This window comes from Propithecus coquereli, unplaced genomic scaffold (genome assembly GCF_000956105.1).
Source record: "Propithecus coquereli isolate 6110/MARCELLA unplaced genomic scaffold, Pcoq_1.0 Scaffold75, whole genome shotgun sequence".
Taxonomy (NCBI): Eukaryota; Metazoa; Chordata; class Mammalia; order Primates; family Indriidae; genus Propithecus; species Propithecus coquereli.
The window spans coordinates 1,322,998-1,350,745 of NW_012153618.1; the positions used below are offsets into that span (position 1 = coordinate 1,322,998).

The following is a 27,748-nucleotide window of genomic DNA, read 5'->3' on the forward strand; positions in this document are numbered from 1 at the left end:
AACCTTCCAAAGCTTGCTACTTGGCAGCCTGCAGCCACCACCCTCCCTCCCTTCGGTGCGCCACTTCCAGGACGTCCTCCGAGATAAGTGTCCTCAATCCCGCACCCAACCAGCTCCCCCTCCTCAGCTCTAGAACCTTGGGACAGTGGGTCAGAACTCTTAAAGCCAGGGGGTTCTGCCCCCAGCTGTGGGTTCTGTGGGTTTCACAACCGCTCACAAACAGCAGGTGGGGAGGAGCAGGCAGCATGTCTGAGGGGTGAGTGGGACCCCCAGGCCCGGGAGAGCAAAGGGCAAAGCGCCTCCCTGTCCTGACAGACGGGGCAGAGAGGGGGTTGGGGTACTGGGCCACCTGGCTGTTCCTGCCTGTGGCCTGCTTTCACTCCACAGGCCTCCCTGGAACTGCCCTGCCCTGGGGAAGGGACCTTTCTCCACACTCAGCCCTGACTCCCACTCCCACCCACCACCCAGGCCCCTGCAGCATCCGTGGTCTGCACCCTCACCTGGAGTAACCCCCTGCCCCCGACTCCAAAAGACCCCACCTTACAGGAACCCCACTCCCCGGCTGCCGCCCTCCCAAACCCCTAAGGGCCATGCCCCTTCTGCATTCCTGCTAATCCATCAGCGGACCCCAATCTCACACCCTCTCTAAGCCCACACACTGCCCATTCATTCCCCTGCAGCCCCTCACTTCCCTGCAGCCCATTTCGGCCCGTGAGTAACGTCCACGCCTTCTGGAACCCGAGTTCATACCCCCCAGGGGGCTCGAGGCTCAGAGCGTGGGCGCTGCCCTCCCTCCAGAGCTTACCAGCGCCTCTGGGAGTCCTCCCACGTGACCCTGCAAGAGCTGCTGGACCGAGAGCAGCCCCTGCTCGAACCCGTGCCCGAGCGGGAGCGGCAGTCCTTCCAGTACAGGCTCGCGTCGCTCTACCTGGGCTACCTGGGGCTGCTGCGCGGGTTCGACACCGCCTACGACCAGATGATGCAGCCGCAGAAGCGGCGGCTGCTGCGGCGCCTGCTGGACTGCGTGGCGGGCCGCGTGCTGGAGCTCAAGGACGAGTTGGTGCGCGTCGACATGAGCGAGAGCCACTGCCTGGACCGCGTGCTTCAGGACCTCAAGCTCACCCCGGTGCGCAGCCGCCAAGAGCCACGAGGGCCAGTGCGGGGCGGGGCGGGGCGGCGGCTGGCCTGGACCACCTGCGGACACCGGGCCACGCCCCGGCCAGCCAGGGGCGGGGTGGGGGCGGGGCTGGCCTTGCCCCTCCCGGACATCCTTGGCATTTCTGCATCTGCAAGGGAAGGAGGGAGGGGCAGATCAGAGACCAGAGTTTGGCCAGTGGGAAACGCTTCAGGAACTGGGGTGCGTGGAGGAAGTTGGGGGATGGATGGAGTGAGGCTGGGGAGGTCCCTGCATGGCTGGGAAGACCCACGCACTGCAGGGGATTGGCGAGGATAGGCCTCCAGAGGCTTGCTCCTCAAAGTCTGGTCCCTGGACCAGCAACATCCACATCATGAGGGCAGAAACTGCTGCCGCATCGCAGACCCATTAAATCTGCATCTGTGTTTTAACAAGATCCTCAGATGATCTATGTGCACAGGCAAGTTCTAGAAAGCTGTTTTAACTTCAGCCTGGGTGACAGAGTGAGACCCTGCCTCTATTAAAATAATAATAATAGTATGGCTGTTCTAGAGCACAGAGCTTATGCAAGGCCTCCAGTCCTGCCCCAAGGTTAGGGGGCAGTCACTGCGCCATAACCAAGGTGGTCTCAAATTCCCCCACCAGCTGCAGGGGTGGACTTGGAGAACAAAAATAGATTCCCTAGGCCCTGCCATTCTGATGTGGTTATCTGGGCAGGACCTAGGAATCTGCATTTAAGAGCTTCCAAGTTGATTCTGATGTACAGCCAGCTTTGGGACCACTGCCACCTACCGTGATCCTCTAGAATTCTATTCCTCCAGGGGGTAGGAGGTGCAGAGGAAGAGAGGAATGACCCTTGGAGGGATCTGCCCCATAACCTGCTAGGTTTCCTACCCCAGGGCTCTAGGGTGGAGGGAACAGTGCCAATGAGTGTGTAAGCAGCTGGGAACAGCAGTGGGTCAGCCAGATGGCCCAGACTTCATTCCTGACCCTCCTTCCTCCATATTGCCCCAAAGGCGGATCTGGAAGTTTCAATCCCCAAATACTTCTTGCTGGAGCAGTCCAGTGCTATGCGGGAGCGAGGGCTGATGCTAGCCGAGATCCTGTCCAGAATGGAGCCAATGTCCTCCAAGGAGGTAAGCAGGGGAGAGACACCCTCCCAGACTCCTCCATACCCTTTCTGGGACCCTCTAAGACACGGAGAGGCCCTGCTCTGCTCTCTACCCACCTCAGAGTGCTCTTTCTGTCGGTGATCCCTGGCTCCTGCAAGGCTGCTCTTGTGCTCACTGTGACCCTCCAGCACCAAGACAGGACTTGGGCACCCAGCTGCTCTGGGACGACCATGGCCCCAAGTGCGTCCTTTGGTGGCTGGTGGGCTCCCAGCTGCCCACCTTGGGCGCAAGCTTACCCTCATGTCCCCCTGCTCTTTTGCCCCTGCTCTGGCCAGGACTTGCCAGGAATGCACCGGACCGAGGCCATAATTCTAGTGCAAAAGGCCGAGCGGGCCAGGCAAGGCCGCCTCCGAGCAACCTTCATGAAAGAGATTCAAAGAGAGGAGGAGCGGGGCCGGAAGATTCGGGACGACGGGCGGCACAAATTCAGTCAGGACCAAGCAGCTCTCACAGTACAAAAGGTAAGCTTGGGCACCCAGGAGGAGGGCCAGGGGAGAGTCACCTCCTTCAGGAAGCCTGCCAGGCTCAGCAATTGCTCACAGGATTGCCTAGTGGGCTAAGAGATAGGAGTCTTTGAGGCTTTGGGGTTTGAGAGAGAAGATGGGAGAGGAGATTGATTTGAGAGAGACAAACAGGGTCCAGGCCGGGCGCGGTGGCTCACGTCTGTAATCCTAGCGCTCTGGAAGGCCAAGGAGGAAGAATCTGTTGCCCCATAACTAGATTCTAAACCAGGGACTTTAGTCAATCGGTAAGCATGTACCTTATTTGTTTATAATTTAATGTGCATCTCTATTCCATAAAAGCCCAGAAACAGAAGGATCGGTAAAATTAGGGGAGAAAGATCCACAATAGAGTAGCAGAACAGAGTAGAAGATCATTCCAGAAACCCTTAAGACCATTAAAATGAGCCACTAAAATGTATCCTGATGAGGCTGGAGGATCACTTGAACCCTGGGCAACATAGTAAGACCCTCATCTCTAAGAAAAAAAAAAAGAAGGAAGGAAAAAAGCAATGCTCCTGAGCCTCTGAGGTAAAGGGAGACAGGATGAGTGAATTAGACTTGATAACTAATGCGACCCACATATGCTGAAGCTCTGTGCCATCTGGGGTCACTGTACTCTAACACGGAAATACGATGACATTCTCCATCTCGCCTCACTCTGGAAAGCGCAGCCCTGCTAGGTTTCCCCAAACATTCTCACCGTCCCGGTTGTCATGCCTCTCCTTCTCTCTGGACAGCAACGCCACGCCTCTCTGGGTCAGCCCTTGCTGTCCACACCGTGTATGGACATGGCCTCTCCCGCCATTCCCTAAAATGCTGCTAGCACAGGCCGACTCGAGGCAGCAGTGGTTAGCAGCTCAATCAGAGACTGGAGGGACCCGGGGAAGATTCCAGTGCAGGAAGGGGCAGCTCTCTGCTCCTGTTCCTGCAGCTGCGCCCGAGGCTGCTGGCCCTGTCCTGTCACAGGAAGCTGCTTGTCACCTTTTCTTTCTTTCTTTCTTTTTTTTTTTGAGACAGAGTCTGGCTCTGTTGCCCGGGCTAGAGTGCCGTGGCGTCAGCCTAGCTCACAGCAACCTCAAACTCCTGGGCTCAAGTGATCCTCCTGCCTCCGCCTCCCAAGTAGCTGGGACTACAGGCATGCGCCACCACACCTGGCTACTTTTTTTCTGTTTTTAGTTGCCCAGCTAGTTTTTTCTATTTTTAGCAGAGACTGGGTCTCGCTCTTGTTCAGGCTGGTCTTAAACTCCTGAGCTCAAGGGATCCTTCCTCCTCGGTCTCCCAGAGCGCTAGGATTACAGGCGTGAGCCACCGCGCCCGGCCTGGACCCTGTTTGTCTCTCTCAAAGCAATCTCCTCTCCCATCTTCTCTCTCAAACCCCAAAGCCTCAAAGACTCCTGTCTCTTAGCCCACTAGAGCTGCAGTCCCCAACCCCTGGGCTGCAGACCAGTACCGGTCTGTGACCTGTTAGGGACAGGGCCGCAGACCTCCACCACCACCACCCCCAGTCTGTGGAAAATTTGCCTTCCATGAAACCAGTCCCTGGTGCCAAAAATGTTGAGGACCGCTGCTCTAGAAGAAACTTAGAACCTCTCCCCACCAAAAAACAAAAGCAAACCAACCAACCAACAAATAAACAACAAGTCTGTGAAGATGATATCCTCTCCAAATGGGATAGATTTTTGCATTATTCATCAGTACGCTGAACATCCGGAGCGAGCCCCTGCTTTCAGGTGCCCGCACCAATGTCCAGCTATGGAGGAGGTCCTCAACTGCAGGGCTCGCTAAAGCAGGCCTTTCAAGAAGGAGGGTGGGCCCCAAAGGTAGAGTCCCACTTGCCCCTGAGAGCCAAAGCGAGTCATTTTGTCCCTGTTGCCAGACATCAGAAGTACAGAAACATTGCATTCTGAGAGATGGCCAGCACACTAATAATAGGAAAGAATGTCTGAAGGACTCAGTCATTGTGGGTTTGTCCTGTGCTGGTCACAGGAGCAGGAGGACGAAGGCAAGACGAGAGTGCAGGAGCCAGTCCCTGCTCCTGGAGGCGCTGTGATGCCAATGGAGAGCGCCGGCTGCCCTGCCCCTCTCTGCCCGGTGTCCACGGCCCTGGCCCACCAGCACTCAGCGGTCCTCGGGTCTGAAAGTGGCACGAGTCCAGCTCTGCACTGATGAGCTCTTGGGCCCGGGAGAGGTCACGTGCTGTCTCTGGCCTCAGTTCCTTTGGGTCGAAAGTGAAGGAATGACGAAAGGAGCTCCATGGTCCCTACAGCGCTGATGCTATGTGCCTGGGTGGAATCAAGTATCTATTCCAGCCGCTCTGGCTATTCTGAGGAGGAGCGTGGGGAACACTTCTTGCAGGAAGTGGTGCTTGAATTCTGATCCGTGCCGCAAAAGATACAGCAGATGAAGGTGGAGATGAGAAGGAGGGAATTCCTGGGGGTGCTCAGAGCTGGATGGCTTGGGTGCCTGCCATCTAGCTCTGAGCTAGAGGCGGAAGGACCACCTGTTCTGGCTGTGTCTGCACTGTGCACCTGAGCACTCAGCACTCTGCCCACTCCTACCCTAGACCTCCTCCAGCCTGGACCCTCAGACCCTCGCTGAGAGAGTGGCTGCTGCTCCTCCCTGGGCCTGAGCCTGAGCCTGGTGGGGAGTATCGGTGTCCCACATGTCCCCCGCCCCCAGGTGTGGAAAGGTCACCTGCAAAGGAAACGCACTCAGCAGGACCGGCGAACGGAGATGGAGTTCATTGGCATGGTGAGCCTGGAGCGCAGGGCTGGCCAGTGCAGGGCCCCTCCCTCTCCTTTGTCCTCTCTGCCCCCGCCCCCAGCACAGCCCTCTCTGGCCCCACACTGCCCATGCCAACCTCCACTTAGGCCTGGGGGAGAGGCGGAGATCCTGGGTGAGAAAGAGGCAGAAGGACAGGAAAGCCACCAAGCCAGGTCCCTTTGCACCCCTCCCTTTCAAAGAGCGCCTGGAAGGATCTCAAATGTGGGGCGGGGTGAGGGGCATAGCGCAGGGCATCCTGGACCCCACGTCCCTGTCCCCGGCTGGAAGGAGGAGCTGCATGGTGGGTTCGGGGGAGCACGCCCACCACCCACTGCAGCCTCTGCTAGCCTTGGGGAACCACTGGGGCTGTGTCGGGGTGTGGGCACACTCCCCAGACGGGGGCAAGGCAGGCCACAGGCTCCCCATTTGCTCTGAGGGCCCCAGACTTGCTTCCGTGCTCTGCCGGGGGGAGGGCTAAGTGTGGACTGTGCAACGTGAGTGTGAGTGTATACACGGGGGAGTGTGGGTGGTGGGGGCAGAGACCCCTGTGTGTGCCAGTGTGCGTGCGTGTGTCCAGGTGGCCTGAGCTGGCCCCTGCTCCTGTCTGTCCTCTGCTCTCTGCTGGTGCTCTCATGCGGCTAGTCTCCCCTGCCTTAGGAAAGGAAGGCCATGACAGAGATCATGAGGGTTATGCTCCCGGGACAGGGCCTTTGCCTGGGCAGGTCCAGCAGAGGCCTGGCTGGCAGAGGGACTTGGGAGGGGCTGGGCTGGGGCCAGGGGGATTGGAGGGAAGGCAGCTTTCCCAGGGCTGGCAACACGCAGGGTGGAGCCGGGGATGTCTTGGCCGGCTGGGATGGCTCCACTGGAGGCTGGGGGCTTCAGGAGGAGGGAAGGGTGGGGGCCCCTGTGGGAGTGGAGGTGAGAGACTTGTTGGGGGGCTGGAGAGCTAGACGCCCAGGATGCGCGAGCAAGCGGGGAGAGGCAGGGGTCGGCCTCGGTGGGGAGGGGGGCATGGCACGGCAGTGGGTGAGGAATGAGCCTGGCCGCCCGGGCCCATCAACAGTGTGAGCTCAGCGTTTTCAGTAATTGTCTCTGCGCAGAGTGATATTTAAAATACATTTGGGAGCCAATGAGGCGGGAAAGTGGCTTCGAGAGCGGCTGCCAACGCGGCCGCGCAGGGCGGGGGCTGGGCCGGGGGCTCCGGGGAGGGTGTGCTGGGGGCGCGGGTGGGGCCTGCCCGGATGCATCCAGCAAACTCATTACCAGAGTAATTTACACAGACGAATTTCAGCTCCAAACACGGTTTCTCCCGATGCAGTCTGCCCGTCGTTCCGCGCGGGCGTGCGGGGGACGCGGGAGGGGGGCTAGGTGCTGGTCCTCCCACTCCCACCTCTGAGCCCCCGGCCTCTCCCTCCGCTCCCCCAGCTCCCCCCGCCCAGCCAGGCGGAGCACCTGGGCATCATGTCCCAGGCCTGCCTCGGGGACGATGTCCGGAGGCTCCGCCAGATAGAAAAGGAGGAGGAGTTCCAGGCGGCCATGGAGAAGGCCCACAGTTCTCTCAGGGAGACAGAGGGGCCTGACATGAAGGAGAAGATGAAGGAGCAGATCCGTCAGTGGTTCATCGAGTGCCAGTCAGTGTCCTCGCCTCGGCTGACCCCAAACTCCACCCCTCATGCGCTCCTCACGCCAGTGTCCCCAAGGCTGCTCCTGCCCCACCGCCGTTCTGCCCTCTAGTCCTCTGTCTACCCCTCTCCCCACATGCCGATGCTCTTGGTTTAAAACTTGGGGCCCTGGTGTACGGGACCTTCTCCACTCCTGACGTCCCATTTCCACACAGGGAGAGGAAATGCGGGGGTGGGACGGGAAGAGCGTCGGAGAATGCCCCCTGCACAGTCTGTCCTTTCTGTCTGCAACTATCCGTTCCTTCCCTCTCTCCGTCCACCCTTCTCTACCCGCCTATCCATGCGCCCACCCATCCGTCTGTCCAGTCCACGTGCCCACCCCCCCGTCCATCTCTCCAACCATCTTATGTCCACTTAGTGCCCTTACCGGCCGCTTCCCTGATTATCCAGATGAGTCTCTAGGTGGATCTTACCTGATCTTTGCAGACAAAACTCCAGAACAGGTACCCTGGATGTGGGGACAGGAGGTGCTCTTTGGCAGATGGAGCCCAGGGTTATGGAGAGTGGGGAGTGTGAGCTGAAGGGGCAGCGGGTGGGGGAGGGGTCAGCCTCCGCGGAGGCAGAGACGGCCAGAGAGACCGCGTGGGCAGAGGGGCAAGGGGACCTGTGGCTAGACAAGGCTTCCACGGCCAGGGAGGGGAGACGTGTCTGGGGAGACTCGTGGCTCCAGATCCCCATGGCCCAGGGGAGGCGACAGCTCGGATCCCACACTCCTTCCTGGGTGCCCCTTTCTCCCTGGACCCGGTGAAGTCTCTGCATGCTCAGCCGTCCGGACCCCTCTAGTTACGTAGGCCTGGGCGATCCTTGGTCTGCCGCGATCTCAGCCCCGTTCCCCCGAGACGTCTTTCGCCGTGGTTGGTCACAGGTGAGAATGGAGCTGGAGACGCAGGTCCAGGAGAGCAAGAAAAAGGAGCAAGCCAAAAGTAAGGAAAAAGAAAAGGACCAAAAAGAAAAGGATAAAAAAGGGAAGAGGAAAGGGAAGGACGAAAAAGCCAAAAAGGTGGTAAGCCATGTCCTGGACAGAGGAGCGAGTGGGCGGGGAGCAGGGCGGGGCCGCAGGCAGGAAGGTCTGCGCAGGGGCGGGGGTCCAGGCCAAAGGACGTTTCCATTCCAGGAAGCGGATGCGATGCTGCAGGTGCTGCCGTCCAAGTTCACACCTGCGATCAGCGCGGGGCACATGGAGTACTTAAGTAAGCGGGCTGGAGAGGCGTGTCTGGGCCTTGTGGAGGTCCTGGGGCCTTGGGTCCTGTGGAAAGCAGGCCTCTGCCACGTGGCCCATGAGCTGGCTGTGTGGCCTTGTGGGTGTCTGAGTGTGTGGGCTGAGGGGATGACGCCAGGGGAGAGAGGGAGGTGTGCTGCCCTTCCCGGGGTGGGGCCGTCACGGCTTGGGTCTGAATCCTGGGGGTGACAGGCCCTGGACTCAGGCCTCTGTCTGAGTTCTGGGCAGGAGCATTGCTGAGGGCCGGGAGGGGACAGTCCCCAGCCCACGTGTGTGCGTGTGCACGTGTGCGTGCATATGTATGCACAGCCAGGGCTCTGACCCTCACGCATCCCTCCATTTCTGCGGTCAGATCTGTGGAAGAACCGGCAGGAGAGCGTACACCCCAGTCAGAACTTTGACTCCGAGACCCTTCGGGAGGAGAAGAGGAAGAAGGTGGAGCAGGAGATTCGGGTGCAGGTGAGTGCTGATCAGGGTTTCCCTGCAGGCCCCGCCAGGACACCCTCTTCCCCGCCAGGCACCTCCAGCCCACCCCAGGCTCCTCCCCACCCCTCCGGCTGCCTCCTTCTTGTCCCAACCCCCTACCCTAGGCCCAGCTCATCCTCTGCAGCCATCGCTGCCTGCCAGGCACAGTCCTAGCTCCACCCGTGTCAGTACCCACCTTCCTCCGCTTCCTGTCCCCCTTTCTCCCCGGGAGCCTGACGCAGGACGTGAAGGCATGGGAGGGGCTCTGAGCTGCGGTCAGACAGGGCAGAGGCTGGGGACCCACACCCCAGCACATCCTCAGGAGCCCTCTGACAGCATGCTCCACTCGTGCCACGTGCTTTAGGGGCATTCAGCTACGTCATCTTTCCCACAACCCACGAGGGAGGTACCATGGTTTTTGCGATGGTACGCAAGGGAAACTGAGGCTAAGAGGTTATGCGACTGCTCTCGGTCACAGAGACGTCAAGGGGTGGGTCTTGGGCTTGAACTCCATCCTGGGGGCTTCTCCCCACATGTTGACCATTGAGAGTAAGACTCGGGGAGAGCAGGACACAGACCAGGAATGGTGTGGACAGGTGCAGGGAGGGAGGAGAACACAAAGGCACACGTGGGGAGGCGTCGGTGGCCATCCCTGCTGCCCTCACCAGGCTCAGGGGCTCTTCCGTGAGGCTCCCCCCTCCTCCCTGCCCTGGTGCCTCCTCACCTCTCCCACTGCCGCCCAGCCCAGGCCGCCATGGCCCCTGCTGTCTCCCCCAGGTGGATGAGCTGATGCGCCAGGAGCTGAGGAACCTGCGCCTGGCCGTAGACAGGGAGGAGGAGAGGCCCTTGAAGGCTCCGAAGGCGAGATGAGGGGCCGGGGCTGGATGGGGCGGGCACACCGGGCGAGGCAAGCAGCAGCGAACAATGAACCATGCACTGTTTCCCACCAGAAAAAGCCTGGGAAGAAAACTGGGAAGAAGAAGAAGGCAAAAGATCTAACCCCAGACAGGTAGCCAAGGTGGTGGAGGCAGACCCTGTCCAGGATGGACCTGATTGCCGGTCCTGGTTCTGCTGCTGTGTGACCTTGGGAAAGTCAGTTTGCCCTCTCTGACTCCCTGGCCTTGTTCACCCAGTCCCTGCCCTGCCAAACTCGCACGGTAGCTGTACACGTCGGGTGCAGGTGTAAGAACGGGCTTTGACAGTGACAGTGTAGAATGAGACACAAATGGAGTTTCCCTCCCCCGGACTTCCCAGGTGGGGGCATTGAGGGTCCCATCAGCGGTCCCTTTCTACTTCATGAACACATTGACATGAGCCTCTTTAGTGGTTGTCCCTTCCAAGAGGATTCACATCTGAAATGTGGTTTCTAAGAAGAGGGTAGTGCTTAACCCAAGTGACTGAGTTGCTCGTGGTGGACCTGTGGGCAGCGGGCAGACTGCGGCAATGCCACAGGGCACCCACGGTGGGAGGCCTGCGCCCTCTGGCTGTGCCTGTGCAGCGCACCGTTGATGTTTCTGATCACTGAGCGCTGGGCAGGAGGACCATGGGCCCCTGTCTCTGCCCTCATTCGCCTTTGCCCTTTCTTCGTAACATTCTTGAGGTCTTCTGTGTCATCCTCTGCCAGGTCTGTGGACTCTCTGTACGAAGAGCTTGTCACTTTTGGCCTCCTAAAGAAGAGTGAGACTGTAGCCCTGAAAGACTACATTGGTGAGACCCCTCCCCAACCTCCGTTCCCCACAACCCTGGCTCACCGGCCACACCTTCCGCTGGGAGAGAGTGCCACTCACCGGGTGACCGCCCGTCCCCGCAGGTGACTGCCTCTATCTGGGATCCACACTGACTTTGGCAAACAAGTTGCCCATGCCCTCCCTGTTTGACATACGACAGAACATGGCCTTGTACGCAGTCCTGCGGCTTGGTAAGAGGCTCTGGGGAGACTGTAGAGCCAGCGCTGGGCGGGTGTCTCTCGGGGTAGGGGTCTGGGGTTCAGGCAGGGGGCTGAGGCGGGCATGTCCGGCCTGGGCCTCCAATCCACGGGGCCTCCTGCCTTCTCCAGGTCATGTAGGTCCTTGACCCACACTGCCAGCCCCTTACTCATCCCCAGTGACAACCCATTCCCAGAAGACCAGCCTCACAGCCCTATTAAATACCAGAGCCGGAGAGCTTTGCAGTAGTGTCTCTCATGCCTTTTAATTCCGCCCCGTCGTAGCGGGAGTGGAAGCAGCTGGTACAGAGAACAGGAAGGATGTTGGAAGGGGTGGCAGTCTCCCTCCTGACCACACGTACAGCTCTTCGCAGTCGAGACTGCCAAGCCGTGCACAGTCCCCAAGCTCTCGGCTTGCAGGCCTAGGGAACTGCTCAGACGTTTGGGAGGGTAGCATGGCTGGGCCCTGGGCTGACCTGCACAGGGTCCACCGTAGCCCTGCCCCTGCTCCTGGCTCATTGCCGCCTCTGGCCCCTCTTCCTGTCAGGCTCCCCAGACATCCATGCCATGGCTCCCCTCATCCGCTCCCTCCTCCTGGTGGGCCCCTCCGGCATGGGGAAAAAGATGCTGGTCAAGGCTGTGTGCACAGAAACCGGTGCCAACCTGTTTGACCTGTCGCCTGGCAACCTGATGGGCAAATATCCTGGCAAGAGCGGAGCACAGATGATAGTGCATATGGTCTTTAAGGTCTGGAGCTCATGAGTTTTGGCATTGCTGCTTCTTAGACCTGGGATAACAGAGCAGGGTGGGCTTTATGCTTAAGAGGTCACCCATCGGCCTGTTTGGTGTGACTCAGGACCTGGACTGGTGAGGTCTCGCTACCACTCCCTGCTAGTATCTTGGATTCCCCCGGCATCCCCCATGGGGGTAAGGGCAGGGGGTGGGGAGACAGAGCGGTTTCTTTTCACAGTAAGATGAGGCTTACCATGCAGCTCTCCACGGAGGGCAGAGGGCGGTGGCTTGGCTCATACTGAGGTGGGAGGTGTGTGCAAAAGGCTGGCATGTGGGGCCGGCGGGATGTGGGATGTGGAAGCTGGGGGCTCCCAGGTCAGCCGCTGCCCAAGACCAGCCCCGGTCCAGAGTTCCAGGTCGGGATGTGACCCTTGCTGGAAACATCTAGGGTCTGATTTCTACTCTCTGATCTGTGCAGGTAGCCCAGCTCCTACAGCCCTCTGTCATCTGGATTGGAAATGCTGAGAAGAATTTCTATAAGAAGGTCCCAAAAGAAGAGAGGGAGGTGAGGGAGCTTGGCTACCAAGTGCTCTGTGAGCAGGGCTGGCAGGCTAGGGCTTCTTCCAGTCACTCCAAACCCCACCCACTGGGACCTTGGGCAAGTCCCCTCTGCTCCTCCTCCCCGCCACGCCTGATTTACTGTCTCAAAGTAGGATGGACAGCACCCTCCCCAGTGCCGAGCCTGGGGCATGTGCTCCAGGAGCCTGGATGCCCCATCACTGTGTGCCCCCCACTGCCCCCCTGGAACAGATGGACCCAAAACGAATAAAGAAGGACCTCACCAAGGCCATGCGGCTGCTGGTTCCTGGAGACCGCGTCATGCTGATTGGGACAACTGCCCGGCCACAGCTGGCAGAGCTGAAGGGACTGTGCAGAGTCTATGAGCGGATTCTCCTGATGCCCCGGCCCGACTACGCTTCTCGCTATGGTGAGGTCTGGGGACATGGGACAGCCAGAGAGGGACCCGGAGACTGCTGCCCCTGCCAAAGCCTGAACCTCTCTTCCCACCCCCCACTGCTGCTGCAAGCCCTCACCTCCGCGGCCAGGTGCTCTCAAAGGGCTGCTGGACAAGCAGGCCAGTGGCCGGGGTCCTGGCCTCGGCTCTGTGGACACAGGCAGGTCACTTACATCCTCTGGGGCTGCATTTCCCGTGCTAAGTTGGGAGAATGATCCTCACCGCTCAGGCCCTACCTTCCTGGGGGAGAGGAGCTGATGGTGGGGCTGCTCTCCAGGAGCACAGAGCTCCTCTCAGGCCAAGGCAGAGGCTGGCCAGGCCATGCTGCTGCCCTGGTGCCCACTGCCCCCCACGCCCGTGTCCTCCCCAACACCGCAGTGCTCTGGAAGCATATGATAGAGGCCCGGGGGTTCCAAGTGACCCAGAGCCTGGACATCAGTGCCCTGGCCAAGGTGTCAGATGGCTACACACCTGGTCACATTCTCCAAGCCGTCCAATCGGTGCTGAATGAGCGACGGCTCCTGCAAGTGGCCAAGCGGCCCCTGGTGGCCTCTGAATTCCTGGGACATCTGGCGAAACTAGATCCAGTGTACAGGGAGGAGGAGGAGTCCATGAAGGTGAGGCTGATGGGGGCTGGGGTTATGGGTGAGCTGTGTCCATCGGGGAGTCAGCCCCCCCAAAACATGCCTGGGACCCCTCCTGCTCCCCCAAATTACCAAAGGACGACTGGGTTAAAATGAACATGGGTCTCATCTGGGAAGGGAACAGGAAATGACCAGGAAAGTCCAAGGGGTAGGAGTGTGTGGGCAGAACCATCTCACCTGGTTTCCCTGAGAGGGAGCCCAAAAGGGCCACCTATATGTTAGGAGCCCTTGGCTGGTTCTGGGATCAACTGTCACCCATATCCCCACCCCTGAGGCACTGCCCCTTGCGGGGGGTAGGGTGGCCTTGGGAGCCCAGGAGAGAGGGCTGCAGAGGTGGATGGGGGAGAGCTTGCCCTCCGAGATGGCTGACACTGTGGCCTGGAGTATTGAGTGGGGAATAAGGGGAACCCTGGGGGGTGGGGGAGAAGAGGCTGCTGAGAACACAGAGTCCATAAAAAGGGGAGGGGTGAGGTCAGGAGGTAGAACCAAGGGTCGGGCCCGAAGTACTCTCCCCTCCTGCTCCCACCACCCCAGGACTGGTACTTCAAGACTCCACTGGGCAAGAAGAGCATGAAACTCAGCAAGGACCAGATGGAGGCTGAGGAAGCCAAGCTGGCCAAGGAGAAGAAGAAGAGGAAATGATGCTTGAGATTAGTGGGTTGGGACTGGGCAGTGCCCCAAGGGTGAAGGGACAGGGGGGCAGAGGCATAAATGCCCAGATGGCTCAGGGACACTCTCGTCCGTCCATGTCCATGTCTATGCCCTCCCTCTGCCCCACCGTGCATAGCCCCGCCTGGCTCCCATCTCTTCCTCCTGGACCCCGGCCCTTGCTGGCTCACCGCGGTCTCCCGCATAGATCCCTGTGCTCGGCCCCCACCCCGGTGTCTCCATCTCCTCGTCATTGTCCTGTCCTGGTTCCGAGCTCTCTTCCTCCTCAAGGTATTTAAGTGAGAAAAACTACAAAGAGAAGGAGAAAGGGAAAGAGGAGAGAGGGGAGAATGAAGGTCCACAGTGAGTGTAGACAAAGAAAAAGGCAGCGTCTGGAACTGTCCCTGGTCCTAGCCCCTCGGCACTAGCTCCCTGTGTGGTCTGCACAGTGCTTTCCCTGGGCCTCGGTTTCCTTACTTGCATAGTGAGGAGGGGTTGGACCAGCTGATCTCCAAGATCCCTTCTACTCTAGGGTTCAGTTACTCTAGCAGAAGTGTCTGGGCAGTCAGGAAGTGAGGGTGGTGGGGTGGGGAGGGTTGGAGAGCTCTGCAAGGGTGTGCGGAAATGGAGGGGCTTTGGGCCAGGACCAGGGCTGTTGGTAGACCCAACACCTCCTCTGAGTGGTCTTCTCCTCTTTCCTCCAAAGACCCCCCAACTCAGCACCTGCCTGCCCCAGCTCTGCACATTGTCCTCTGTCTGACCCACAGCCTATACTTCAGGGCTCGATGGGACACAGCCTCTTGCCCATGGGGAGGAGTCCAGTTCCCCCTTGCCGGAGAGAGAATAGTTCAGTCGGGTGGGCTCAGGGCACTTGGGGAGCTGGGGCAATCATACCGCCAAGGGCTGGGGAGCCCCAGAGTTCTCTGGGAAAAGGCAGACCCATGGACACTGCACAGAGTGTGTAGATAAAGGTCAAGGTGCATCCGAGACCTGCAACTAGAAAACTACTGGAAGAAAACATAGGGGGAAGCTCCATGACATTGGCCTGGCAGAGATTTCGTGGATATGAGCCCAAAAGCCCAGCAAAAATAGACAAATGGGATTGCATCAAACTAAAAAACTTCTGCACAGCAAAGGAAACGGTTAATAGAGGGAAGAGGCAACCCACGGATCGGGAGAAAATATTTTGCAAATCAAACATCTGATAATGGACTAATATCCAAAACATATAAGGAACCCGAACTACTCAATAACAAGAAAATAAATAATCCTATTTAAAAATGGGCAAAGAACCTGAATAGACATTTCTCAAAAGAAGAAATATAAATGCCTGATATATAATACACATGAAAAAATGCTAACATCTCTAATCATCATAGAAATGCAAATTAAAACTACAATGAGAGATCACCTCACACCTGGTAGAATGGCTGTTGTCAAAAAGATGAAAGATGAGCATTGACAAGGATACAGAGAAAAGAGAACTCTGCACTTTGGAGGTATTGGAAATTAGTACAGCCATTTTGGAAAATACTGTGGAGGTTCCTCAGAAAACTAAAATTAGAATTACCTTATGAGCCAGAAATCCCGCCACAGGGTATATACCCAGAGGAATTGAAATCGGTATGTGGAAGAGACATCTGCGCTCCCATGTTCATTGCCGCGCTATTCACAAGCCAAGATATGGAAACGACCAAAGTGTCCATCAGGGGAAGAACGGATACAGAAAATGAGGTAGAGCCTCTTCCAGGGACGCTGCCTAAAGGCCCTCAGAACAGTCCAGCGTTTGACATGTGGTCCTGGGCTTTCCTACAACATGGCCTCGAACAACACGGGGCTGTCCTGAGCCCCTGCTAATAGGATTGTTTGCCTTTATACCAGGGAGGTTGGGACAGCACCAGCAGCTGCAGGTGGCACAGGCCCAGGGAGACTCTGGGCATTCGTGCTGTGGGACCTAAAGTTCTCATAAGGTGTCTAAAATGGAAACACATGCCAGCAGGGCTCTGGTGGTGCCACATGTGCCACATGTGTCTGACAGCATCAAGTGTGCTTTCCCTATTGAGGAGCAGAAAGTCGTGGAATTGTTGAAGGAACAGCACAGAGTCAGGAAGCTAAATTTAAAAAGGAAGCTTTCATTGAGTAGTAAAAATTGAAAGGCTAAAAAAAAGTGAAGTATATCTACATAATGGAATACTATTCAGCCTTCAAAAACAGGAAGTTCTGTCGTTTGCGACAACACGGATGAACCTAGAGGACATTATGTTAAGTGAAATAAGCCAGACACAGAGAGACACATACTGCAAGATCTCACTCACACGTGGAATCCAGAAAGTCCAACTCACAGAAGCGGGCAGTAGAAGGTGGTCACTAGGGGCTTGCAGTGGGGGGGCGGTGGATGGGGAAAGGGGGGACGTTGGTCAGTGGGTTGATGCTACAGTGAGACAGGAGGACCAGGTCCTGGTGATCTACCGCACAGCACGGTGACTACAGTTTATAATAATGTATATTTCAAGATAGCTAAAACAGGATTTTAACTGTTCTTACCACGAAGAAATGATAATGTTTAAGGTGATGGATGAGGTAATTACCTTGATTTGATCATTACATAGAGTAAACATGTATGGAAGCATCATGTTGTACCCCATAAATATATACAATTATTATTCATCAATTAAAAATAAAACTTGTTTAAAAAAGCAATTGATTAAAATTTTTTTTTTAAAAAAAGAGCCAGTGTGAGCCAGAGAGGCGCGACTGCTTGGGCTGGAGCACCCCAGCCGCCGTGGGAGTGGTGGGCCCGAGCCCAGCCGGCTCGCTCTTACATTTTCTTTCTCCCCTTTTTTCTTTTTATTTCCCCAAAGAGAGCAGTCTCATCCCGGTTTGCCTGAGGAGGCAGAGGCACTTCTTCCTCACTCTCCAGCTGAAACCCCATCTAACCATGGCAGGGTGGAGATGCCATATGGGAGATCCAGGGGTCATCCAAGAAAATGGGGGTGTCACTATGCAGGATGGGCAGGGGAGGGTCAGCACCCAGGATAGGTGTGGGGGGCGTTTCTGCTGCTGCCTGCGGCGGAGCCCTATTCCCTGGGCAGAAGTTTGTGTTCTGGAGAAGACTCCCTGGGGAGTGCCTCACACCGTGGGGGTAGCCTTCGATGTTTGTCATTGCTGTGAACTCCTCCCTTGGGTTTGGGAGTGGGAAGGTGCAGGGCTAACCGATGACATTTGGGAGGGCAGGAAACACTATCTGACAGGCACAGGCCCTCCCTGTGGGATGAGAGCGGCTGATTTGCGAAGTAGGTGATAGACAAGGCTCTTGAGATCCCGGGTTCTACCCCAGCTCTGTAACAAGTTATCTGTGTGACCTTGGACAAATCACTTCCCTTTTCTGGGCTACATTTTCCTTTACCTGTGAGATGACAGACTGGCCAGATTGGCCAGCACCATCTGGGTGGTCCCTTTCAACTCCGATGTCATCCAACCCTAGGGCGAAGCTCAGGGTTGGAGGGCTCAAGCCTCCCTCTGTTCTCCAGGCCTCCCCAGTGCCCCTCCCAGCCTGAGAGTTCCGTCCTGGGTGCTGACAGCCAGGCCAGTCGGGGCTATTTATGGCTCGGCCTGTGTGTGCCCTCCTGCTCCACCCACACTGGGCCCCACCCGGCTCGGGCCCAGCGCCCACCTGCCCAGTCCACCAGCAGCATTGCCCCAAGCATTGTCCTGAGTCCTGCGGCTTTGGCTTTCTCCCCCAGAAACTAGCCATGCCTAGGGGAAGGAAGTCCCCTCCCCGCTGGGAGCACCACCTGGGCTGCCTTCCTTCAGCCCCCACTTGCCAGGTCTGGGGGCCCCCGTCCTCCCTAGCCCGGGGGACCCCTCGGCCGTCACCACTGCTCTGCCGTGACATGGCCCTGCAGAACGCCCTCTACACTGGGGACCTGGCGAGGTTGCAGGAGCTGTTTCCCCCCAACAGCACAGCAGACCTGCTGCTGGAGAGCCAGGCCGCGGAGCCTCGCTGGAGCAGCCGCCAGAGGGGTGAGGGACAGCTGGGTGGCCTGAGAGCGGGGGGCTGGGCTGAGCACCTCAGGTACAGAGGTCCCAAGAGCTTGAGGAAAAGGAGATGTCCCTGGCTGTTTCTACCCCACCCCGAAGCTTGCCCAAGATCCTAAACCTTGGCCCAGGAATGAAGTCATGCGGAGCCCAGAATAGCTCCTGCTGAACGCGTGGCCAGATCAGGTTCAGAGCTCGGGACACAGGGACCCTCTGCCTCCATCTGTGTGTGTTTCCCTTCTTCTCTCCCTCTGTCTGTCCTTGGCAGTTCCCTTTCTTCCTCCCACCCCTCCCCCTTCCCACATGCTCATGAGCTGGTCCCCAGAAGAATGCAGGGGGCAGGGAGAGCCCCCCAGTGACAGACACACCCTCTGTGCCAGGCTGGTGGAGAAGCCCAGCAGAGGGGCTGAGGAGCACCCTGAGGCTGGCCCAGGACCCATCGTCACCCGCACGGCCTCGGGACCTGCTCTCGCCTTCTGGCAGGCAGTGCTGGCCGGGGACGTGGGCTCTGTCTCACACATCCTGGCAGACTCCAGTACCGGCCTGGCTCCTGATTCTGTCTTTGATACCAGCGACCCGGAGCGATGGAGGGATTTCCGCTTCAACATCCGTGCTCTGAGTATGGGCCCGGGGCACGGGGCTACTGAGCGGGAGAGGGGCGACTGCAGCGGAGCTCCGGCTCCCTCTTCCTGCCTCCGCCCAGCACCCCCTGTTGGCTGGCAGCGCTTTGCCTCCCCTCAGGATCTGAGGCCCGTGTCCCCCTCTCCCTAGGACTCTGGTCTCTGACGTACGAAGAGGAGCTGACCACCCCTCTGCACGTGGCGGCCAGCCGTGGCCACACGGAAGTTCTGCGGCTGCTGCTGAGGCGGCGGGCGAGGCCGGACAGCGCTCCCGGGGGCCGCACCGCCCTGCATGAGGCCTGTGCTGAGGGCCACACAGCCTGCGTCCACGTGCTGCTGGTGGCAGGAGCCGACCCCAACATCCCTGACCAGGATGGGAAACGCCCCTTGCATCTCTGCCGGGGGCCTGGCGCCCTTGAGTGAGTGACCCCTCACCTCAACCCCAGTTCCACTCTGAGGGGAGGCAAAGAGGCCTTCCCAAGGAGGGTGAGGGAGCACATTGGGGCGGCGGGCTCTGTGGGCTGGGGTAGCACGGTCCTGGCTTGAGGTGGGGGTCAGGGTGCAATTCCTAAGCCATCCAACCATTGGCCCCATGACCTTTGGAGAGGCCTGGCCTTTGGACCATTTTCTAGTTTCCAGGGTTAGAGGAAGGCTGTGGCAGGGGCCCAGCTGATGGCCTGTATTGGGATCCATCATGGGGAGGCGGTGCTGCTGAAAGCGTTAACATTTTCCGAGCTCATCCTATGTTCCAGACACTTGCTAAGTAGGCAGCAACTGAGTCATGGTCCTGCCCTCAGGGGATCCTGTCAGGCTGCAGAGGGCAGTGGCCGCAGTTGGGGCCTGCTGTGGTCCCTGTGGGCAGGGCCTGCTTCTCAGCCAGGCAGGTCCGGCATCTCCTTATTGGCAGGGCACCCTCAGATAAACGGGGTCAAGGGACTGACACTGACCAAACTCACAAGAAACTGATGAATACATTCAAATGTGTCAAGGTGTTGTTCACTGTTGGCCTAAATAATTATGATCTATTATAAGGAAACTGGGAAGATAAGTCCCCACTTACAATATTTTAGCGGACGAGGAATCCGGGCAAAGGCAGCCTCGGCAAACTGGTGCACTAAGTGTGCATACAGCAGAGGCTCTCTCCCTCCTGACTGCACCCTCACTGGGTTTCGCCTCTCACCCCTGAATGATGCCAAATTATTGATCCTTGGGTTTCCCTTTCATGGACTCTCTCCCTCTTGCTAGCCTCATCAGCCTCCAGAGGATTCCATGGACTTAATCATATTATGGTTGAAGATGTGTTCTATACTAGCGTGGTCCAACAGAAATCTAATGTGAGCCACATATACAATTTAGAATTTTCTAGTAGCCCTAACAAAAAATGAAAGAGGCTGGGTGCAAATGGCTCACGCTTATAAACCCAGCACTATGGGAGGCCCAGAAGGGAGGATCACTTGAGGCCAGGAGTTTGAGACCAGCCTAGACAATAGAGTGAGACCCTGTCTCTACAAAAAAATTTTTAAAACTTAGCTGAGTGTGGTGGTGCACACCTGCAGTCCCAGCTACTCGAGAGGCCGAGGCAGGAAGATTGCATGGGCTCAGAAATTCAAGGTTACAGTGAGCTGTGATCAGGCCACAGCACTCTAGCCTGGGTGACAGAGTAAGACCCTGCGTCAAAAAAGAAAAGAAAAGAAAAGTAAAATTAATTTTAAAAATTGCATTAAAATATACACAAAATTTACCGTTTTACCCATTATTAAGTTTACGGTTCAGTGTCATTAAGTACATTCACATTGTTGTATAACCATCACCACCGTCCATCTCCCAACTTTTTCTTCATCCCAAACTGAAACTCTGCACCCCTCAAACATCAACTCTCCTCCTCCCCCAAGCCCCTGCAACCACTATGCTACTTTCTGTCTCTATGAATTTGACTACTCTAGGGACCTCTTATAAGTGGAATCATATAGTATTTGTCCTTTTGCGGCTGGCTTATTCCACTTCGGGTTCATCCATGTTGTAGCATGTGTCAGAATTCCCTTCCTGTTTAAGGCTGAATAATATTCCATTGTATGTAGATACCACATTTTGTTTATCCATCAATCCATTGATGGACACTGGGTTGCTTCCACATTTTGACTATTTTGAATAATGCTGCTGTGAACATGGGTATACAAATATCTGTGAAATGGGTATAATTAATTATGATAATATATTTTATGTAACACAATATATCCATAATGTTATCATTTCATCATGGAATCAGTATAAAAATTGAGATATTTTACATACTTTTTTTGTACTAAGTCTTCAAAATTGGTATGTATTTAACACTTATAGCACATCTCAATTAGGACCAGACAGATTGCAAGTGCTTAATAGCCTCATGTGGGCAGCAGCTACCACCGGACAGTAAGGTTCCATACAATCCCACATGTTTAGTTCTGACCATGTTCCTGCCAGCCGCCCTGAGATCACACCCGATGATAATCCTTCCTTCCTTTCTTGAGTAAACAAATGTATTTAAAAATGATTATGGGACAATTCCAACATATAGAGAGAGGTAGACGGGATAATCTAATGAGCCCCATGATCCATCCCCTTCTATACCACACACTCCTCTGCCAATTGCTGCCATTTTTGAGCTCTTCCGATGACAGCTTTTCAGGCCTTTTGTCACGTGCTGCTCACAACAACCTCATGAGGTCGAGGTATTATTAATTGTCCCCATTCTACACATGAGGAAACCAGAGCTCAAAGAAGCAAAGTCCCCTTTGCCTCGAAGTTTGGGGCACACATTACCATGACTCCCCACACTTCCTACAGGCATGTGCAGCCTTCTGTGAGGGACAGCTTGGAGCAAGTCTGCTTGGCCAGTTTTGGTCTTGTTCTTTGTCCCACTGCCCCCCTTTCCCTCTGTGCCCTCTGCTGGGCCCCATGTCCCCACTTGCTCCTCCAGTCCCAGCATGCAGAGCCCTCCAACTGCCCTGCCGCCCCTGGACCCCAACACCAGTTCCTCTCCTTACTAGCTGTGCAAATTTGCGTGGGATCCTCAAGCCCCAGAGCCTCAGTTTCCTCATCTATGATGTGAGACTCAGCAGAGCACCTACCATGGGAGCGCTGTGAGGATTAAATTAGTTAATGCACATAAAGCCCTTAGAAGGGGGCCTGTTCTGAGTGATAACTGCTTGTGACTTTTATTCCCATTGACGATATGGTGGACTAATCTGACAGAAACTGTTTGGACTTTAAAAGAGAACACTGTTGATCCTGCAAAATGTTGTGTGGATGACCAGTGACAGGCGGGATGGAAGGTGGAGGGGGACAGAACTGAGAGCCACCCAAGGCTCCCTGCCATGTTCACTTTGCTCGGACCTGCAGGAATGCAAGGGGTCTGTGCCCGTTTTCCTCCCCATTGCCATCTTGCCCCTACTAGGTGCGCGGAGCTGCTCCTGAGGTTTGGGGCGAGAGTGGATGGTCGGTCCGAGGAAGAAGAGGAAACTCCTCTGCATGTGGCCGCCCGGCTTGGCCATGTGGAGCTGGCAGACCTGCTTCTAAGACGTGGGGCATGCCCCGATGCCCGTGATGCAGAAGGCTGGACCCCACTGCTGGCTGCCTGTGACACCCGCTGCCAGTCCCCTGCCGACGCTGAGGCCACCACGGCCCGTTGCCTCCAGCTGTGCCGCTTGCTGCTCTCGGCTGGAGCAGATGCCGATGCTGCTGACCAGGACAGGAGGCGGCCCCTGCACCTGGCCTGTCGCCGTGGCCATGCTGCTGTCGTGGAGTTGCTCCTGTCCTGTGGTGTCAGTGTCAATGCCATGGACTATGGGGGACACACGGCCCTGCACTGTGCTCTGCAGGGCCCAGCTGCAGCCCTGGCCCAGAGCCCTGAGCACATGGTGCGGGCTCTGCTCAACCATGATGCCGTCCGCGTCTGGCCAGGGGCCCTCCCCAAGGTACGGGGGCTGAAGGCAGCAGGAGGGCCACCATGGTGAGGGGACAGGTGGACCTAGACCTGTGCTTCAGCTTGCTTTGGAATGTGGCCCAGAACACTTGTGCACATAGATTAGTTCCTTCTCTCTGTCTTTCATTCAACAAGTAAGCAAAGCCCAAATGGGGTAAAGGAGAAGACACAGAGCAGCAGGAAATGTGTGTGCACACACGTGTGTGCATGCGTGTACATGTGTGCACATGTATACATGGTGTGCGTATGTGCGTGTGTTCATGCACGTATGTGCATGTGTATACTGTGTGTGTGCATGTACGTGTGTAAAGGTACACTGAGGGTAGTGAGGCCAGATTACAAGGGATCCAAAAAGAGAGAAGGAGTCAGGGCTGACGTGGGTGCAGGGAGTTGTTAAAGGGCCTTCATCAGGGCAGGGAGCCGATGAAAACAGCATCTGAGGAAGCTCCAACTAGCAGTAGGACCAGTTCAGTGAGGGACACCCTGGACACAGGAGAGGATCCCCCTGGGAAAAGCGTGGGCCTGTTTCACCAGGCTCAAGGTCCCCTAAACATCTACAAACAGACGTGGTCCCACTTTCTGAGAGCTTAGCAGTTCGAACGTCCCCCAGACCAGCTGCCACAGTCCTGGTGCCTGTGAAAACGCCTTTCACTGTCAGTTTTCAATTTGTATCTCACTTTATATTAATTTCCCCTAAGTGGGTTCAACTAGATGATGTCAAGGGCACTGAGCCTGGGATGGGAACATCGTTCTCTGAGGAGATGGGTCACGACTGCAGCCGCCTTCTGAGAGGGCAGCTGGCAGAGGCAGGTCCCCTCTGGCCCCGCCTAGGGGCTAGTCCCACCCAGCCCCGCCCACCCCAAGCCCGCCCCCCTCTGCCCCACCTCTCCTCTTTGCTCACAAACCTAGAAGCATCTGCCTGGATTCCTAAGCAAGACCAAATAATTAAACAGCCCGAGAGTTCGGCAGATTGGTCTCCCCTTTGGGAAAATACAAGAAAATCAACAATTAACACTAATTAATCTCCTATTAACACCAGATAATTAGGAGACAAGCAATTCCCTGTAATCTGAAGGCAGCTCTGACAGCTAATGATTTCCCCTCTGGGCGGGGAGGGAAGAGGACTCCAAGCTGCAAACGCATTTCCCAGGACCCCACCAGCCACCCTGCAGCCCTGCTCCACCCTTCAGCCTGTCTTTGGAACCACGAGGCCAACAGAGCAAGGCGCCCCATTTGTCCCCGTCCACAATCTGCAAGCCCTTCAGCCTCGGCTGGGTTCCTGTCCTCCCTGCAAAGAGGCCTCCACGTCTGCAGTGAGATGTCAGCCCCAGCCAGTTCTCTAGGAGCCACCACATCAGACTTGGTGCCCAGGAGCCCTGGGTCCAGGATCTAGCTTTGATGCCTGCTCGTGTGCCCGCAGGCAAGTCACTGAAATTCTTTGAACCCCAAGTTCCTTGCTTGGGCTACAGCTTCTCCCTAACAGGGATGAAAAGCTGCAGGAGAAGACTGGGGAACAGTAGGAACAAGTGCAGCCCTGACTCCACATCAGACACTGTCCTAAGGGTATTGCCTGTTTTGTGGGTTCCCTCAATCCCCTCAACAACCTCTGAGGTCAGTGGTGACTAAGAGTGCAGGCTCTGGAGCCAGGCATGCTTCCTGTGCAACCCTTGGTAAGTTGCTTAATCTCTCTGGGCCTCCATTTCCTCATCTGTAAAATGGGGCTATAACAGTATGCTTTCTTCATAGAGTTAGTGTGAGAAGTAGAGTTAATACCTATAAAGCCTTTGGATAGGGCCTAACCTATAGTTAGTGCTCAATCCTTGTTAGCTAGTGTTGTTCTAAAGTTAATACATGAGACGGCCCTTGGTAAGCTGCTAGGCACCATCCCATATAGGGTGTCATTAGACACGGCAGAGAGCAGTACAGACCAGAATAGCTGCACGGGCTTCCTGGAGTGGGTGGGACTTGGGTGGGCAGCTTTTGGGGTGAGGGAGGAGGAAGGAGCGGGCATGTTGGGCAGGGTGAGCACTTGCACAGGGTGCAGAGGAGGGGATAAACGGGGGCGGCCTGAGGGGCTGGCAGGAGGAGCAGGTGGAAAGGAAAGTCAGACAGAACCAGCCTGTTGTCTCCTAGGTCTGGGAGGAGCGAGGCAAAGAGGCCTCCCCCTATACGCTGAGCTGGTGCTGCTCTGGCGAGCGCTGCTCAGATGCAGGTCAAGAGGCAGGGGGCCTTGGCGTGTAAAATGCCCTCCAGGGGGCCTGCCCTGGACAAGGCCTGGCCTTCCACCTGCTCCCACTACTCCTGTGCTCTCAACCTGCCAGGCAGAAGGGTCCCTTCTCCTCAGCAGGCACAGGTTTTAAAGCCCCTGGTGTTACATGCAATTGTGTGGGTTTGGGATGTGCGTGCGTTATGTATAGGAAGGCTGCCTGGGAGACGGTATTTAGCTGTTTCCAGATCTTGCAGAGGCTCTGTGGCCACTGTCTGCAGTTAGAGATCCAGCAAGAGATGGACGGAGGAAGCATGAGTATGCTTACAGGTACAGAGGGTAGGCACGGGCAGGCATCATGGCACCAGTGTCTGTTGGGCTGGGGGTCGCCTTTCTGGCCATGCAGATGCTTCCTTCACGGGCCATTCCACTGCCTCAGGCTGCCACCTCAGAGACCTTTCTTGGCCTCTCCACTTAGGATGGTGTCCTCTCCAACCAGGCACAGTCCCCTGACCCGGCTTATTTTTCATTGCAGGTCAGTGAGTAATGACTTACGTGTCTATTATGTTTTCCCTCTGAAATCGAAGCTCCCAGATGACGAGGACCTTGTCTATCTTCCTCACTGCTGGATCCCCAGATTTGGCACATAGTAGGCCCTCAGTAAATGTTTGCTGAATGAAGAAATGAAAGAACAAATCTGGCTCCACCAGATCCCATCCTTGCTCCTACCAACCCCCCCACTGCTGCCACGGGCAGTCCTTGCCCCTGAATGCCCCCCTGGCCCCTGAGTTCTCTTGCCCTCACAGCCCAAGCCCTACTCTGCGAGTTCCTCCCTGACCACCCAGCTCCCCTCCGCCGCTCCCTCTTGTAGGTGTCTCCAGCCCTCACTTGGCATTCTGTTGTATACAGCGATAGGTCTTTTAATCTGCTCAGGAGCTCCAAGCACAGGCCAGGACCCCTTTCTAGCCAGCAGAAAATCCAGCACAGAGCCCTGGAGAGGCAGACGTGAGAGCAGGACGATGTAGTGCCTAAGGGCAAGCCACGCCGCCAGGCCTGGACTGTGGGAACTACAACTCGGGCAAGCTATTTAACTTCTAAGTGCCTCAGTTTCCCTTGGCTGTGAAATGGGGGTACAAATAGTTCATACCTTGTAGGGATGAGGATTAAAAGTTCATACAAGTGAGGTGCTAAGAAAGGTATCTGGCATAAGTTAAGCACAATAGAAATGCCAGCTGTTGTATTGGTTTCCTGGGGCTGCCACAACAAAGCACCACAAACAGCATGGCTCAAAGCAATAGAAATTCATTCCTTTACAGGCTGGAAGTTCACAAGCCAGAGGTTGGCAGGGCTGGTTCCTTCTGGAAGCTCTGAGGGAGAATCTGTTTCCCGCCTCTCCTTGGTGTTCTTTGGCTCGTACACACATCACTCCAGTGTCTGCCTTTGTTGTCACGTGGCCTCCTCTGTGTATGTGTCTGTGCCTGTTTTCTCTTCTTACAAGGACACAAGTCATATTGAATTAGGGCCCACCATAATGGCCTTATTTTAACTTGATTACATCTGCAAAGACCCTATTTCCAAATAAGGTCCCATTCATAGGTCCCGGGGTCAGGATTTCAAAACATTTTTTGAGAGACAAAATTCAACCCACAAGAACTGTTCTAGAGCTGTCTGGTCACCCTGCATGGACTGGCTGGGGACTGATGCATCTCTGCCTCCTCCAGGTGCTGGAGCGCTGGTGCACGTCCCCACGGACCATCGAAGTCCTGATGAACACCTACAGTGGCATGCAGCTTCCCGAGGAGGCCATGGGCCTGGTACCACCTGAAACTCTGCAGGTCAGATTCCAGGACCCTGAACACAGAATCCCTCAGCCTGACCCCTAGAGACTCCCAGCCCCTAAACGGCAGCCCCATCAGTCCCACACAGAAATTACCCATCCACCTGCTCATGTCCCAAGAGAAGAGAACTCAGGGAGTGAACACCCAAAACATACACTGTTTCTAAGAGGTTCCTGTAGACCCCCTACCAGTCACCAGCCTACCCCTGTAAGGAGGAGTGGGTGCCACTTGTCCAAGGCTGTCCCTCGCTAAGCCCCTGCTTCTGCCCCCAGAAGCACCAGCGTTTCTACTCCTCCCTCTTCGCCTTGGCGAGGCAGCCCAGATCGCTGCAGCATCTGAGCCGCTGCGCGCTCCGCTCCCACCTGGCAGGTTGCCTGCCCCACGCCCTGCCCCGCTTGCCCCTGCCGCCCCGCCTGCTCCGCTACCTGCAGCTCGATTTCGAGGACGTGCTCTACTAGGTGAGCCCTGGGTTCTGTGGACAGTGACAGCCATTTGGGGGTGGCGGGTGAGTCAAAGGAAGGGTTGAGGGAGAGCCCTGGCCAGAACCGGCCCACCCCTGGACACCGGATGTCTCTGAATCTAAACCTCTCCTCCCAGACATCTACTGCCTTTTGAGAGAGCCTGAAAGCAGATGCTCCAGCCTGCGGGGGCCGCTTCTCTGCACCAACTCAGGCCAGGCGGCCCTGGCAGCAGGAGGTCTGTCTCTGCAGGCAGATGTGGGCGCTTCGATTTCCACCAGAGAGAGGCAGAAAGGCCTCTGCAGCCAGGTGATGTCTGACAAAGAGAGTTAGCACCTGTGGCAAGTGACACTCTCCTCTCCGGGCTCTCCTGAGACCCCCTGCTAGCCTGCACAAACCCTGTATGTGCATTAAAAATCTCCAGGCTGTTTGGTGCTGTCTCCAACAGACCGTCCTCTGAGCCGGCTCCCTCGCAGGGGAGTCAGGAGGGGCAGACTTAGAGGGGCCCCGAATCTGTCCCACAGTGCCAGCTGTGTCACCTCCCTCTTTGGCATCCAGCAGCTGTTGAGGGGATCCCAGGCTGACTCCAGCTCCAAGAAACGGAGGAATGGCCACCTGGCGAGAGAGTGTTAGAAGAGGCACAAAGGATGTGCCGCTGTGCGAATGCGGGCGGCGCAGAGTTGAGGTGAGGTGAGGAGGCGGGAGAGCCGTCGCGGAGGTGG

General features: G+C 56.6%; 2 protein-coding genes across 2 annotated transcripts; both read left to right on the forward strand.

Annotated features, from left to right (window-relative positions):
• The first annotated feature begins 245 nt into the window (after positions 1 to 245).
• IQCA1L (IQ motif containing with AAA domain 1 like) lies at positions 246 to 13,896 on the forward strand. Its single transcript, XM_012662144.1, has 19 exons — positions 246 to 256; positions 799 to 1,126; positions 2,152 to 2,271; positions 2,583 to 2,768; positions 5,490 to 5,561; positions 6,999 to 7,204; positions 7,614 to 7,698; positions 8,121 to 8,258; positions 8,370 to 8,445; positions 8,827 to 8,933; positions 9,717 to 9,800; positions 9,890 to 9,948; positions 10,564 to 10,646; positions 10,750 to 10,857; positions 11,411 to 11,610; positions 12,074 to 12,160; positions 12,406 to 12,583; positions 12,989 to 13,227; positions 13,789 to 13,896. Exons 1-19 carry the CDS (start codon positions 246 to 248, stop codon positions 13,894 to 13,896), a joined length of 2,475 nt encoding a protein of 824 aa, XP_012517598.1.
• A 4,087-nt stretch (positions 13,897 to 17,983) lies between these two features.
• Positions 17,984 to 27,232, forward strand: ASB10 (ankyrin repeat and SOCS box containing 10). The gene is made up of 6 exons (XM_012662087.1): positions 17,984 to 18,559; positions 18,712 to 18,979; positions 21,997 to 22,516; positions 26,452 to 26,565; positions 26,841 to 27,026; positions 27,166 to 27,232. The coding sequence occupies exons 1-5, from the start codon at positions 18,244 to 18,246 to the stop codon at positions 27,024 to 27,026; spliced, it is 1,404 nt and encodes a 467-aa protein (XP_012517541.1). The 5' UTR covers positions 17,984 to 18,243; the 3' UTR covers positions 27,166 to 27,232.
• The last annotated feature ends 516 nt before the right edge of the window (positions 27,233 to 27,748 follow it).

Excerpts from the sequence above, each read along its gene's own strand:
- IQCA1L (XM_012662144.1), top strand. Across the intron at positions 2,769-5,489 it reads CAGCTCTCACAGTACAAAAG|GTGTGGAAAGGTCACCTGCA; the intron begins GTAAGCTTGGGC and ends CCCCGCCCCCAG. Across the intron at positions 10,858-11,410 it reads GTACGCAGTCCTGCGGCTTG|GCTCCCCAGACATCCATGCC; the intron begins GTAAGAGGCTCT and ends TCTTCCTGTCAG.
- ASB10 (XM_012662087.1), top strand. The coding sequence starts at position 18,244 with ATGCTCATGAGCTGGTCCCCAGAAGAATGCAGGGGGCAGGGAGAGCCC. Across the intron at positions 18,980-21,996 it reads CGGGGGCCTGGCGCCCTTGA|GTGCGCGGAGCTGCTCCTGA; the intron begins GTGAGTGACCCC and ends TGCCCCTACTAG. Across the intron at positions 22,517-26,451 it reads GGCCAGGGGCCCTCCCCAAG|GTGCTGGAGCGCTGGTGCAC; the intron begins GTACGGGGGCTG and ends TGCCTCCTCCAG.